Source organism: Microplitis mediator, chromosome 3 (assembly GCF_029852145.1).
Source record: "Microplitis mediator isolate UGA2020A chromosome 3, iyMicMedi2.1, whole genome shotgun sequence".
Taxonomy (NCBI): domain Eukaryota; kingdom Metazoa; phylum Arthropoda; class Insecta; order Hymenoptera; family Braconidae; genus Microplitis; species Microplitis mediator.
The window spans coordinates 3,029,190-3,044,861 of NC_079971.1; the positions used below are offsets into that span (position 1 = coordinate 3,029,190).

At 29.4% G+C, this 15,672-nt stretch overlaps 1 protein-coding gene across 2 annotated transcripts in view; it reads right to left on the minus strand.

The window, feature by feature from the left end:
• LOC130664446 (receptor-type guanylate cyclase Gyc76C-like) overlaps nt 1-15,672 on the minus strand; it is a 78,128-nt gene that overhangs the window by 41,583 nt on the left and 20,873 nt on the right. For both annotated transcript variants that reach the window (XM_057464344.1, XM_057464342.1), the window contains 2 exons: nt 6,381-6,900; nt 34-231 (listed from right to left, as the gene is read on the minus strand). In XM_057464344.1, the coding sequence (XP_057320327.1) occupies nt 34-231; nt 6,381-6,860 (678 nt within the window). In that variant the 5' untranslated portion in view covers nt 6,861-6,900. The remainder of the gene's footprint in view (nt 1-33; nt 232-6,380; nt 6,901-15,672) is intronic.

Below are 15,672 nucleotides of genomic sequence, written 5' to 3' on the forward strand. Positions count from 1 at the left end.
AATTTTATAGTTGTAATAAATATTGAAACTTACATAACTAATCATAGGAATGTTCCTTGACTGAGCAACAGTTGCCTCAACGAAACAATTTCCTTCTGGTCCAAAAAAAGCCGCGACTCCTTCGCAAATCATGTCGATCATCGCCTTGGTTGCCTCGACTGTTTCTCCCTTTGTGTCGTTCCATCGCATCACCAGCCTTACATTTGGTAAAATATTTGGATCATTATTAATCTGAAAAAAAAAAAAAAAAAAAAATTTGAATACATACTTCATATTAATAACAAAAAATGTAATTAAGATATGGATTTATTTACGTATTAGAAAACGATTAGTCATTTTTATTTATTATTTATATTTTTCCAATGGCTATTAAAGATAAAAGAGGCTTTTAGTCATATGTTTATGCTTATATACATATATATTTTTATACTAAAGAAAGATGTCTAAGTATATAGCGTGGGGCACGTATGGCACGCGGACCATTTGCATGCCACTCGCGTATGCTCAGGTTTAACACATTTTATTCCCATTAAATTACATAATATGCGACTGAGTGAACGCAGTTCGTGTCGTATAATGTTAGACAGAGGGACGGACCGCGAATATTTTAAAATAGAATGTGGTTTTATTTTTTTCCGGCTTACATCTAAAAATATATAAATTAATATTTAATAATTGTTGCAATAAAAAAAAAAATTGATCCTGAAGTAGACAATTGAATTTTTTTTCGGCGATTAAATTAAAAAAAAAAAAAATCTAAAAAAATGCACATGTAGAAAATTCAAAAAACTATAGGTGCAATTTTTTAAAATATTTTTTTTTTATAATTTATGGTTTTGAGTAAAATTCAAAAATTATTAGACGACTAAATTCATGATACTGAAGTTAGCAGACGTTTAATAATTTTTGGATTTTTTTTTTAGACGATAGAAGATAAAAAAAAAATATTTGAAAAAATTGCACCTGTAGTTTTTGAAATTTTCTACATGTGCATTTTTTTATTTTATTTTTTTACAATTGATTTTTTGAAATACGAAAATTCAAAAATTTTTAAATGTCTGCCAACTTCAGGATCATCTAAATTCAGTATCGTAAAAAAAATTAAAATCTCCCGGTTATTTATTTTATTAATGGTTATAATTATTTATGTTAAACAAAATATGTAATTATTTAAATTAAAAAAATATGTATGTATAAGGACCACGTGTAATACTTGTGTATAATAATAATTACCACATTGAGTTTAATAAAACATCTGTTGTTAAAAGGATCGTCATGTATATAACATCGCAATCGACGACATTCCTTTTGTGGCAAAGTGTCATCAACATTCCGTCCATCTTATTTTTATTATTTTCAAAGTTTTTTTAATTTTTTATATCCCTTTTATCTTTATACCTTATCTGCATAATTATTTTCAACACTACTTATATACATATTACATATTTTTTTAAATTAAATAAATATATACATATATATACACAGAAAAAAAGATTTCTTGGCGCAAGAAATATTTTGTATCATGAATCGAAGAAAAAAATTTTCTTGGGACGAGAAAAATTTTTTTGATTCAAGAAATTTTTTCTCACTTCAAAAATTTTTTCTCGTCCCAAGTAAAAAAAAAATATTTCTTGGCACAAAAAATTTTTACTTTTTTTCTAAGAAATTTTTTTTTATTGTAAAGTGAAAAAAAAATTTTTTGCTCCAAGAAAATTTTTTCTCGCCCCAAGTAAATTTTTGTTTTCAATTTATAATGCAACGAATTTCTTGGCGCAAGTAAAAATTTTCTTGGGGTGAGTAAAAATTTTTTGCGCCAAGAAATCTTCTTTTTTTCTGTATACAAAAAAAGCATATCTTGGCACAAAAAATTTTTACTTTCCCTAAGAAATTTTTTTAATTATAAATAGAAACCAAAAATTTTCTTGAAACGAGAAAAAATTTTACAAAAAGTTTTTTAAGGTAAGAAAAAATTTCTTACGCCAAGAAATTTTTTTTTTTTACTTCATAATTTCAAAAAAATTGTTGCGCGAAAAAATTCATTTTTTCTGTGTACATAAAATATAAATAATTGTATGATTCTGAAGTAAGCAGACATGGACAATTTTCGGATTTTTTTTTAACAATTTAATTAAAACAAAAAAGAAGTAAAGAAAAATTTTCACATGGAAAAAATTAAAAAAACTGTAAATGCAATTTTTTGAAATATTGTTTTTTTTTTAAATTCATTGTTTTTAAAAAAATCCAAAAATTATTAGAAGTCGGCTAATTTTAGTATCACATAATTGTTTATATTTTTCTAATATTAAAAATATATATAATGTATATCTAGTGCAATGTAAGTTTGTATAGAACGATCTGTCTACATGAATAGAGTTTAAAATCATGTCGACACAAATGCCGAGTGTACTTTCCCTTGGGCTCACCCGTTACGTCCGGCTCGTGCACAGATATCACTACCGGTCGGTTATTATGCAAATCCGAATTCCAACAAACAATATTTTTTTATATTTCTTTTTTTTACTTAACTCGTTTATTTTTCTCTGTTACTCATATTCTTATACACGCTTTGGCGGTAAGCCCTTTTTTCTACCCTCTCTCTTAAATTTTGTATATACAGTATATCTATATACATATTTTTTTTATTTTTTCTTATCTCCCTTCTCCTTTCCACCCTCTCTCTTTTATCTTTGTGCGCATACATCGCGCTTTGGCGGTATATACAAGACTCGCTTGTTACGTTCTCACACGACCGATGCAATTTACATTTCGCGGCTTTCTGACTTAACTCTATACTATACTCTCGTGCCTTACCTCCAACAGGAAATTACTCTTGAAGATAAAGCCAAATAAGAATGAGAGAATATATTTTTTTAAAAAACATATTTTTTTAAATTTTAATTTCATTTATAAAAAACATTCTTCCAGTACTCACAGAAACAACAAACTAGTAGGGTTGTAGTACCAAATATTAACCGAGTACCATTTAATGACCGGGTACTTAAATTCTCTTAAAAAATTTTTAAATTAATCCATTAAAAATATGTAAAGTTATAAATTTTTCATGAATTAAATTCAACAATTTTTGAATTGTTATCGATATTTAAGTATCCGGTCATAAATTGGAGCTTGGTCAATATTTGGTACTGTTACCTTACAGTGTAAAAAATATTATTTCAAATTCGCTTTTTTCATTAATGTGCAGAAAATTATCAATTTTTTGAGGTATCAGTTTCTTTAAAATTTTGGAGTCAGAGACAAAATGACGAAATTTTTGTATAATTTTTAGTACTCTCAAATTTGGAATGAAGTCGTACTAGGCAAAGGCAACATTTATTAGGATGATTGTTAATAGAAAATGTAAAAAAAAAAAATTTTGAGTTCAGTTTGCTAATGACCGCATTGATGTTTAAAACCGAGAAAATTTAATTAATTTAGTGATGGAAAGTGACAGTCATTTTTATGTTCAATCAGATCTCGAGAAATTGGGGTCAAACTTCGAACTATTCGAGGCGAATTGAATCGAACAATTATTCATATCGAGATTTGCTTCGAAGATTCGAAAGATCTGAAGAGTTCGAAAGATTCGAATGGTTCGAACTTTTTTGAATCACACGTTCATTGAGTTTATGCTCCTATGGACCATTTTCATGTACAAGTATACATAATATAATAGTTTTTCAAATTAACAGAGCCGTAAATACTAAATTTTTCAGATGCAACAATATTATTTACCGAAGATTCGGAAAAATTTCGAATTATTCGAATCTTCCGAACTATTCAAACCTTTCGAAATATTCGATGTTCGATTTGATTCGATTCGAACAAGATTCGCACACCCCTAGTTTCCATTGTTTGTTTTTGAATTGAATTGAATTGAAAACCGGTTATCACTTTTTAATTGATGTCAATTGTTTGGCAATTTCTCTGTCTTACATCACTAAATGAAGTATTCAAAATATTTTTACTAATTATCAAATCAAAAATGTATATTACCCGGGTCGAAAAATTTGATCTGATTTTAGTGTAATTGGACTGCATTTGGACTAAATAGTCTGTATTTGAACTAGATCTATTTTTGAATTTTTATGAAAATTTGAAACTCTTTTTGATCTATAGACAATCAAAAATAGACTGAAAAAATTAATATGCAAAAAAGCCTAATTTCGGTCTGAATGAAAACAAAACAAGGCAAAATATTTTGAGAAAAAAGTAATTTTGATCTACAGGTGACCAAAACTAGACTAAAAATGATTGAAAACAAGCCCGAAAATAGTCTAAATAAGGAATAGTTCAGGAAAAACTCGACTAAATTTCCCAGGTTAATTAAATAAAAATAAGAAGTAAAACTGAATAGAAATGACTTAGAATTATTATTTTATTTAAGGGGATACGCTACCGGACTCCTTTCTCACACTCAGAAAAATAAACGGGACTATCTTTGTTGCACTCGTAGAGTAAATGAGAATTTTTCTTGAAGACGAATTAGAATTTTTGAAAATACGAAATTTCTATGATACTTAAGTTAGCCGACGTCTAATAATTTTTGGACTTCTTTTTAGACGGTAAATTATAAAAAAAAAAAATATTTAAAAAAATTCCACTTGTAGTCTTTGAAATTTTTTACATGTGCATATTTTTAATTTTTGTTTTTCTTCAATTTTAATTGTTAAAAAAAAAACCTAAAAATTTCAATTGTCTGCTAACTTCAGGATCATAAATTTCTACCCTTCTATTAAGGTTTCAAAAAACGCTTAAGACTCTCGATTTTAGATTTCCGATGCTTGCCCGTGAATTAAATTTGATTGAAAATCGGTTACCGTTACCCCTTAAAACCAATCAAATTTTTTGACCCGGGTAGTGGTTTTTGAATTCAGGATTATTTTGATTTAAAAAAACAGATAAACGAGTCGATTGTATAATGAGGTATAAATAAAAGTTGATCGTCACGAGTGTTGTCTGTCAGTGCCAAGGCTGAATTGCGAGTAATAGAGTTAAGACAGCTGGTTAGACAGATACTAAGAGGTAAGCCAAGGTTCAATGATTTTTCTTCATTTTTTAAAATATTTTTTTCTAGCTATCATACAACTCTATCAGTCACAAAGATATAAAAAATGAACAATATTATACACAAAAAAAAAAAAAATTTATATCTATATATATATATATATATATATATGTATAATAAATATATAAAAAAAATATCAAGTGTATCAATTCTATTTATATCTTGGTTATATATATTTTTATGGTTTTATTTTGTTAGTGGGTACACACTACGCATTAAACGAAAAGAAATAAGATAAAGAACGTGTCAGTGAAGAGTGGGAACGAGCCAGGGGGCATGCGTGCAACTTGGCGAATCATGAAGTGAGTAAAAAGTATATAGTATCAAGTCTGATAGAAGTATGGGTTAGGTAGGGTTCCTGGACTGTGGACTCACCGACCGATTTCTTCTCACGGTCTTGGGGTTTCGGGCGTGGGCGGACCAGCATAAGAATAAAAATAATAAAACCAAGACTAAGATGAAGATGAAGAAGAAGAAGAAGAAGAAAAATAAGTTTAAGTAAAAGAGTAAAGGGAAGAAAAAAAGGAATCACGTAAGGAAGAGTTGCAGGAGCAGGAATAAAAATAAAAGGTAGCTCAAGTACAGGTCTCTTTGGTTTTTGCCGCTTCCCGATTGTCGATCCGACCAACCCACTACAGTCCGTTGCCGTTGGCTACTTAAAGTCTATTGATTGACAATTTTCACGATTTTTGAATAATTATTTTAGTGGAAATTAACTCTGTGACGATACTTCCGGTACGAATCTATCAAAGTGTGATTATTTATGTTTTTTGCAAATATCTCTGTAAATATCGGGTTATTCGAAAAATTACAAGAGCCCTTTTTTGTAGGGCTTTAAATTCTCTACAAAAAATGTCTCAGGTACTTTTTTCAGAAACTCAATAGGTATTGAGATATTTGGATTTGAAAGTTTGGCGAACTCTAGAAATTTGAAATTGATCATCACCGGAAGTCTTCTGGATTTCATGGGGTAGTTAAGAATAAAAAATTTAGTAGTACAATAGAAACTCTGTAAGTCGAGCCTCCATAAGTCGAAAACCTCCTAACCTGAAGAAATGTTTCATCCCCTCGAACCCCAAAACCTCCATTGCTCGAAATTTTTACCCTCTATAAGTCGAAATAATTAGTGAGTCCCTACAAGCTATTTCTGTACATTTTTACCCTCCATAACTCGGAAACATACACTTGGACCTCCTTATCTCGAATTTAAAATTATTACCGTATGTAAGTATCTTATAAGGATTACGTTCCACGAAATGGTAATGGAATTTATAGCTGGTCAGGTGAATAATATATAATAATAAATAAACGTTACCTCATCAATAGCCATAGACATAGCCCCAGATATTGCTAACCCCTGTCTTTCTTTGAGTCCACCCTTGATAGCAGTCAGATACCCAACGGTGAGGTTCTGCGGCTTCCGACTGGCAATCGGTTTCGGATAAACTGCAGCATCTGATTGCAAAGACAGGCCGGTTGACATGGTGGAGATCGGTGTGGGCGGCAGTGTACGATTTTTCGAATATTCTCCAAAGCCATCTGTATCCACTAGAGCAACACAGGAATCAAACACCAGTAGCAACAGAAGCAAAATAGCTTTTGCGCTTTGTCGACCACCTGATACTTGATTACGGTACTGAAGACGGTGTTGATGATGGTGATGATGATGGTACGGGTGGTGATGACGATGATGATAATGATGGTGATGATGATGATGGATCCTTGAGTAGTCAGGCAAATGCTTCTGGCGACGGGGAGGCCTGCGGCGGCTCGGTGATGGCGGGCCGGGGCGCATGGCCGCCGCCGCCACCGGTCAGCGCCTCCCTTCTGCTCACCTGAAACATTTTTAAAATTATTATATTTTTTTTGTTATTAATTATTAAAACTAGAGCTCTACTCTGATTAAACAACTGAATTCGATCGAATTAAACAGAATTAAATTTTTAATTCAGATAAATTCTGTTGATTCGGTACCCTAGTAGAAATAATCTAGACTTTACTCGATTTTAAACCAGTAACTGGCCAGAGATCCTGGCTAAAAACTAGAAATCCCGCCACCTACAATTAAGACGTACAAATTGGTCACACTAATATGTTTTTTGTACTAATGTGTATGTGTGTGTGTTTTGTCCTGTCCCTGATTAAACAAAATGATTAAAAATGATTTCACACGTTAAATGTCCATAAGAGACAGGATTAGAAATGATTTGAAGGATTAAAAAGTATTTAAAATGATTAAAAAACAAATCATTTTAAATCATTTTTAATCATTTTGTTTAATCAGGGGTTTAACCTATATTAAAAATTGCTATTTTTTTATTTTAATTATTTATGCTATTTATAATATGCTATATATAAAAATATTATTTTAATTATAGTTAATTTTTAAGTATGATTTATTAATTACATTTATATTTGAAATACAATAATGTTACCGTCTTTATAGTTTAATATTCATAAATTAAAGTTTGATTATTAATATCAATGAAAGACTAAATAAATAAATTTTATAGTAATTTTGTTTGTCAATCATTATTTTTATTTTAAATTATTATTTATTTATTTCAATTAATTAATTTTTAATGTCTGTCAATGCGGATCAATATTTATTTATTTATTGATCTATATATCCATGCTTCAGGTTAGATTTATCTATCTATTGCATATAAATTTTTGGAGTAATTCGGAGAAAGATACATTAATTTGAATTAATTTTTAATTTGTCTGGGTATTTTTTAAAAAATCGTTTTATTTTTCCGAGGAACTGATAATTTTAATAACCTCAAAACCTAAAATTATAAAGTGACAGTTTTATGAAAGCCGCCATGTTTCTCTTGGATCTCTAGTAAAACTGGCCAGTTACTTGACAATAACTAGAGATCCACTGGTCAGTTTCTGGTTTAAGTCTAGTAAAACTGGCCAGTTACTAGACAAAAACTCGATTTCATTTCTACTAGATGTATACCTAACTTAAAAATGAATTCTGTCTAATTCGGCAGGAAAACCAGAATTTGTCCAAATTAAAACGAATTTAAATAATTCTATTCGGTTTAATTCTGATTAATTCGAAAATAATTCTCCAATTTCTGGTTCTGAATCCGAATTAAACTGAATTCAAACGAATTTAAAATTTTTAAATCGGTTTTATTCTGTTTGATTCAAATTCAAATTTTCAATTCAGTTGAATTTTGTCCTGCAAAATTCGACAGAATATAACAGAATTAAAATTTTTAATTCGCTCGAATTCAGTTTTTTAATCAGGGTATAGTCTTTTAATTATTCGTTTAAAAAATTAAAGATTTTTTTTTGGCGCCACGATTGTTTTATTTGAAAAATTCAAAAAAATTTATTTTTTCCTTGCGGTCATTTATTTTAAGATAAACGGCCATAGATAAAAATTTTAAATGGTTTGTTGACTGAAAAAATAAATCTTATGAAGAATTTAAAATTTGTTCTGTGAAAGAAAACAATGTAATTAAAGTGTCATTAAAATTTTACGTTCTTATTAAATTAACTTAAATTTATTGTATTATTTTGAAACAATGTAATTATTGTTATTATTATCTACAGACCTTGAACTGCGTATGTGTATTTATTTAACTGATTTGTCCTTTGTATTTAGTTAACAATAATGACTGTTTTGTCTACTTATTTTATATTTACGTATGGATAATACAATAAGTACAAATTATATTAAGAGTTTTCCCTTCATTAATCTCTATTGTATTCTATTTATTTGCTTTTAGTCTGTGTACTCAACTTATTCATACAATAAGCTACGAGTTAATTAAATATATGTAGATATAACTATCGAGTTGACGTTCTTCTGATCTGTTTTTTTTTTTTTTTTTTTATAAAATTATTATGGTTTTTAGTATTAAATTGAAAAAGAGACATGGAAACTTTTTGAGCGACGTTTGAATATTCAAATTTTGTGAAAATAAGAGGAATTAAATTTGATAAGTGAAAAATTTTTGACAAATATTTTATTTATGAAATTAAAATTTCTCTATCATGCGAACCAAAAACTTGAGCCATTTAAATAAGAGGTCCTAATTTACAAATAATTAATTAGGAATTATGAACATTTACGTCTCCTACCAGAATTACTTAAATATGAGGCAAAAAAAAAGAATAAAAATGATTTGAAAATATTCATGAACCTTTTTTGATTTTTATTAAAACGTTTTGGGACTTAATTTTTTATTTGTAACTAATGAAAAGTTATAGTTCGAATTTTGAAAAATTTTAGATAGAAAAGGGAGGGGAGAGAATACGTCAAATGAGACTTTTGAGCTTCAACTGGGGATTAAATTATTCCTGAATGTTTTGAGTATTTTGAGGCTCTAATCCAGATTATGTTATTCTAGTTTAGTCCTCAAAGTGATAAAATTGGTCGTAACTACTACTTTGAGGACTAGACTAGGATAACTTTCTATACTGTTGCCAATCTCAAAATTCTAAATTGATCCTCAAAAACCTCGTTAAGAACTTTGGGACTTAAATCCGAATTTGTTTTTTGACTCGGGTTATCATAAAGTTTCAAAAATGTTCAATTCAGAGTTCAGAATTCCCGGGTCAAAAATAAAACTCTATTTCGACTTGGAAATTTGGAGCCGTTTTTCACAAGACAAATTTGACATCTTTTTACGCTGCCCTAGGGCAGCTGTCATGACAAAACGACGTATCTCAAAAATTATAGTTTCGAGAAAATAGCGTTTAAAGTTTTAACAGAATTTGAGTACAATTTAACAGAAAAATTAATTTCTGTTATGACGACGTAAAACGACGTATCTCGAGATACGTTTTTTGTATCGTAAGAAACTAATGCTCGTTTTGATAAATAGATGAAATTGTTATGACAAACCGCAGTCACTCGAAGAATTAAATTTCCAATGCAAAAAAGATACGTTTTTTTTTCTTTTCTTTTATACGCACATTTGATCAATATTATTGGCATAATTAATTAAATTAGTAAAATTTTGATGATACCCTATTATTAAGTGACACTAAATAAACCTTTTTAGCTTCGTTACGACAAAACAGCGTATCTCGACATACGTCGTTTTGTCATAACAGGGCAGTACGGAGATATGAAATATATTAAGTTTTCGCCTTGATTTAGACTTAACTGGCTTACTTAGTCACGATTTAAGACGAAAAAGTCAAGATCAAGTCGAAATTGACTTGGTTTAGACTCATCCGACTTAAAATACAAGGCGAAAAAGTCAAAACTAAGGTGAAATAATTTTTATGTATTATAAGACAAGTAAATAACTTTTTTTCAACTTGATTCAGCAAGTCAAAAGTAAAGTGAATGACCATCGTGTTCGAAGAAAAATACGAATAAGTTGAAAAAAGTTGAACAAAATTTAATTTAAGTCGAAAAAGTCGAGATTTTATCGAAAAATCGTCGGCAAATTGATTACTTCAAAAGAAAATAAGGCGAAGTGAGCCTGAATCAAGTTTTATTTTTAACCCGGGAATTGTCTCAATTTTTGAAGTTCACTGTCAGGAACGTTTTTGGAACATTTTTGGAACGAATTTTTTTTACACAGGTACATTTACTGAATATAGACATATAAATACATGAAGTGATCGGGTACTACAGTAGTTCCCTGATCGGGTACTAGGTCTTTCAAAAGACTTATTATCTCGTGCATCAATACTTTGTTGTGGGAGTGGAAAAAAAATATTCGTCAAAAAGTCATCAGCCTAATAAATATAAATGAATGCTGGTAAAATGAATATTCTCATTGTCTGTATTTAATTCTATAACATAACAGCGGTTATAAAGACGACTTTTATTATTGATATAATGACATATGTTTAGTAATTTTTTCTTGGCTCGCTGCCATAAAAAGCCTCAAAAAAATCAACAGTTTATTTTATCACATTTGTATGTGCTGTATACACAACTATACATTTAAATATAAATATACGTATATACATGTATATAAATAGTAATAATAAATCTCAAGTCACGCACTAGTTCAATATACCACACTAACGGAGAGTCCAAGTGTGAAATGAAATTAAAAGTGATATGATTGATGATCGTATTTATAAAATATATATACACTACACCACTATATCTAATATATACACAATACATATTACACGGAGTCCAAAAAATATTCCACGATTTGTCTGATAAAATCCATACATATATAAGTCTTTACATGCAACAAAGTTTTGTAAACGCTACTGAAATTAATTAAATTATTAGTGAATAAAACGCCCTAATGTTGATATTTACAGACCATAAGACGTGATCACTATTTAATTTTTGATATAAGATAAATTGTTAGCCTTGAACCAGCCCCTTTTGCCTACGCTACATTTCACACCCAAGTGGACCCTAGTCTTTTAAATAGATTCAAATGTTATGTAATTACAGACTTTTTAATTTGAACATATTACAGGTGACAAGTTAATGGCCTACTAGGTTAACTACCACCTCAATAATTGTTATTACACTCTTTCAAATTTAAAAAAATTTCCACTTACTTACTTACTTAATTATTTTTTTTATTTGGAACATAATTAGCTCTATTCAAGCGTCTAATTGTAAATATTAGTATTAATTAGCTTAAAAATAACTTGTATAATTGCAAAATAATTTATAATATTTAACACACCAGATATAAGTAATTTATTTGTTAATATACGTAAACATGTGACGATTTAACGGTGATAAGAAGTTTGAGAGTCAAGTGTACATAACATAAGTAAAAAAAAACAAGTAGGATGTACAAATGTTTGTAGATTGTAATAATAGTTGTGTATGTGTGTGTGTGAGTGTGTGTTTCTTTGACTGTTAGAGTTATATTAGGAAAGACGTTTGAACACACACTGCGATCACTTGTGTGTTGCAATTAGATCCGTAATTAAGACGACGGGCGTGTAAGCAGGCCTCGTGGTCACGCCCTTATTTGCCAAACGACTAAAGCGATCCTATTTCTCGGATCGGCCGACGTGCCGTGACCAATTTGCGACCTCGAGCACCGCTCATCTCATTTTTATTTTATTTATTTTTATGGCCATTTCACTCTTTCACACTCACGATTATTTCCTTTCTTTATTTTTTAGTTCCCCCACTTTTTTTTAACTATATATAATACTTCTTATCTCAGACACGTGGCTAATGTGTAGGTGGATACACTCTGACAAATCTATTCTGTCCAATTAATTTTTTGACATCTAGTTTTTTTTTTATCTGATCACATGATTTTTTATTATTGGCCATATTTATGAGGGACATGTAGTTAATTATTAATTAGTAAATTAATTTGTAAAAAATTTTTATTTTTACTGAAAAAAAAAAATGACTGAAATTAGCATTGGTACTAAAGTAGCAGACGTTTAATAATTTTTGAATTTTTTTAGAAATGATAAATTACAAAAAAAAAATTTTTCGAAAAATTGCACCTGTAGTTTTTTTAATTTTCTACATGTGCATATTTTTATTTTTTTTTTTTTTTTAATTGATTTGGTGAAAAAAAAAAATCTGAAAATTGCTGAATGTCTGTTAACTACAGGGTCATAATAAACCACGATACTGAAGTCAGCCGACGTCTTCTAATTTTTGGTTTATTTTTGTAATGATAAATAATGAAAAAAAAATATTTGAAAAAATTGCGCCTATAGTTTATTAAATTTTCTACATGTGCATTTTTTTAGATTTTTGTTTTTTTTATAATTAATTGGTTGAAAAAAAATTTGAAAACTTTTAATTGTCTGCTAATTTCTGGATTATTAATAAACCGACGTCTTCTAATTTTTGGTTTATTTTTGTGATAATAAAAAATGAAAAAAAAAATATTTGGAAATATTGCACCCATAGTTTTTTTTGATTTTCTACACGTGCATATTTTTATTTTATTTTTTTTTTATTGATTTGTTGAAATAAAATCCAAAAATTGCTGATTGTCTGTTAACATCAGGATCATAATTAACCAATGTCTAATAATTTTTGGATTTTTTTTTTTAATGAAAAATTACAAAAAAAAAAAATATTTCGAAAAATTGCACCTATAGTTTTTTGAATTTTCTACATGTGCATATTTTTTTTTTAATTGGTTTGTTGAAATAAAAAATCCGAAAATTGCTGATTGTCTATTAACTTCAGGATCATAATTAACCGACGTCTAATAATTTTTGGATTTGTTCGAAAACGATAAATTATAAAAAAAAAAATATTTTAAAAAATTGCACCTATAGTTTTTTGAATTTTCTACACGTGCATTTTTTTATTTTTTTTTTTTTTAATTGATTTGTTGAAAAAAAAAAATCAAAAAATTGCTGATTGTCTGTTAACTACAAAATCATAATAAACCGACGTCTAATAATTTTTGGATATTTTTAAAAAGGACAGATTATAAAAAAAAAATATTTGAAAAAATTGCACCTATAGTTTTTTTGATTTTCTACATGTGCATTTTTTTATTTTACTTTTTTTTTTTTAATCAAATTGTTGAAACAAAATTCAAAAATTAATTGTCTGCTAACTTCAGAATCATAAGAAAATGAGTCTATTAAAAATAAAAAAACATGTATATATATTTTTAATAGAAGTATGCATGTTATATTCTGAGGCATTTATCCTTCATTTTAATTTCGATAATGAAGTATATAAATAATACGTTGATATAAGAGAGTTTGACGTGAAAACATGCCATACGTCACAAACAAACATTTGCATAAGAATTTTCCGTGACTTGTATATATGAATGTTGTTATTTTAAGTTAAGTCACACACTGTGATATGTAGTTCATTACCAAGTTTTTTTAAATATTTTTTTTGTTTTTTATCAAAAGTAAAATTCATAATTAAAAAGATTTTATATTTTCGCGTAAAATAAAATAAAGTGAAATTATCTGAGGTAAATTGTAAAGTAATAAAATTATAGTGGTGTCTTGTTTATATTTGGTGAATTGCCAAGAATGCAAGTAAAGGAAAACTCAAGCATTCTTCTCGTTTTCCATCTTCTCTTAACTTTTAACTTCTTATCCGTCTTCTTCTACTTCTTCAGTGTTTAAAAAACAAATCAAAGCATTTTATAATGTAAAGAGAAAGAAAGAGAGAGAAGCAACTGAGGATAAATTTTGGTATAATGCCAAACGTTTTCGCGGAAATCCATACAAACATTCGGGTCGTAATCTTCGACGTTAGTTTATCTCTGTCTCTTTGGCTTATTCATGTATTTCATGTGTTCTGAAACCATTTTGTATATAAGACAGACGTGAAATAAACAAATGGATAAAAGCTCAAAATTTTACGACCTGAATAAAATACGATCATATTTTTACAGTCGCCTACTCGTCATAAGCCTCTTCCCCTCAATTAGCAGTTACTGGATCCAAAACAACGTCCCCCTCGATCACTTTTTTGACCCGTGTACAGTCGACTCTGTCTAAAGGTTCCCTCCCCACCATCAGCACTTCCCTTACAATATATTCCCCTCCAGCGCCAAGGCGCACGCTAAAACGAACACATTGCGCAGTAAACATAACCTCAAAAAAACGTGCATTTAAAGTTAGCGCTCGAAAACTGAATTGTGATTCGTCACTCGAGAAAGTGGGTGGGGGAATATCCGGGAACCTTTAAGCAATGTATCCTGGAACCTATAGACAGCGGGAACCTTTAGGCAGAGAACCTTTAGACAGAGTCGACTGTACACGGAAAGATTGGAACCCGGCTGGTTACTGTTCTGCACCCGACTCAGTACGGTTCTGGAAAAAAATGCTCGATTGTGGTGTAGCACATCACTGATTACTGTGCGGAACCTGACTGAGTGATATGCGCACATGACTCAGTCAGGTTCCGCACAGTAATCAGTAATGTGCTGCACCACAATCGAGCATTTTTTTCCAGAACCGTACTGAGTCGGGTGCAGAACAGTAACCAGTCGGGTTCCAATCTTTCCGTGTAAAAAAAAATTTTGTTCATAATGAATTTAGATCTGAACCCGAGTCGAAACTTTTGAAAATTCAGTTAAGTTTTTATCAAATTCATCCCAAGTCCAATTCAAAGAATGATTAATTTTAGAACTGATAGATTTACTGGACAAAAAGTTGTTGGAGCAAATTAATGATGAAGGTCATATTTGTGTCACTATCTGAGTTTCGTCATGAAATCGCCGCAATGTCAGTATGGCCGTCGAGCCCTTACTGCATTGCCGTATCCACATTGCTTTTGGCCGATATGTGGGGATAATTACCACTACTTAAATAAAGATTCAACACATATATATATATATTCAACACAAGTACTAATTCTGTTTATTTAATCAATATCAATTATTATTATAACAGTCTTATAAAATTTTACTTTTTATTAATTAAGCGTCGTGCTTACGTATCGTCTTAGAACTCTAGTGATCATGTGTAAACTACCAACTTGATCTGCCGTACGGGAGCATCAAGTTGGTATTATTGTATGATATGTATAGTATGATAGTAAGTGTAGTGTAGTAAGTATAGACATATAGCATGTGTTATGTATGTGAGTTAGGTGTAAATGTGTGAATGCATGAGTTTGATTGTGTGTGTGTAAACCCCCACAGATAAACCTAGTCTAACGACATCTATATAGTATTGGCAGT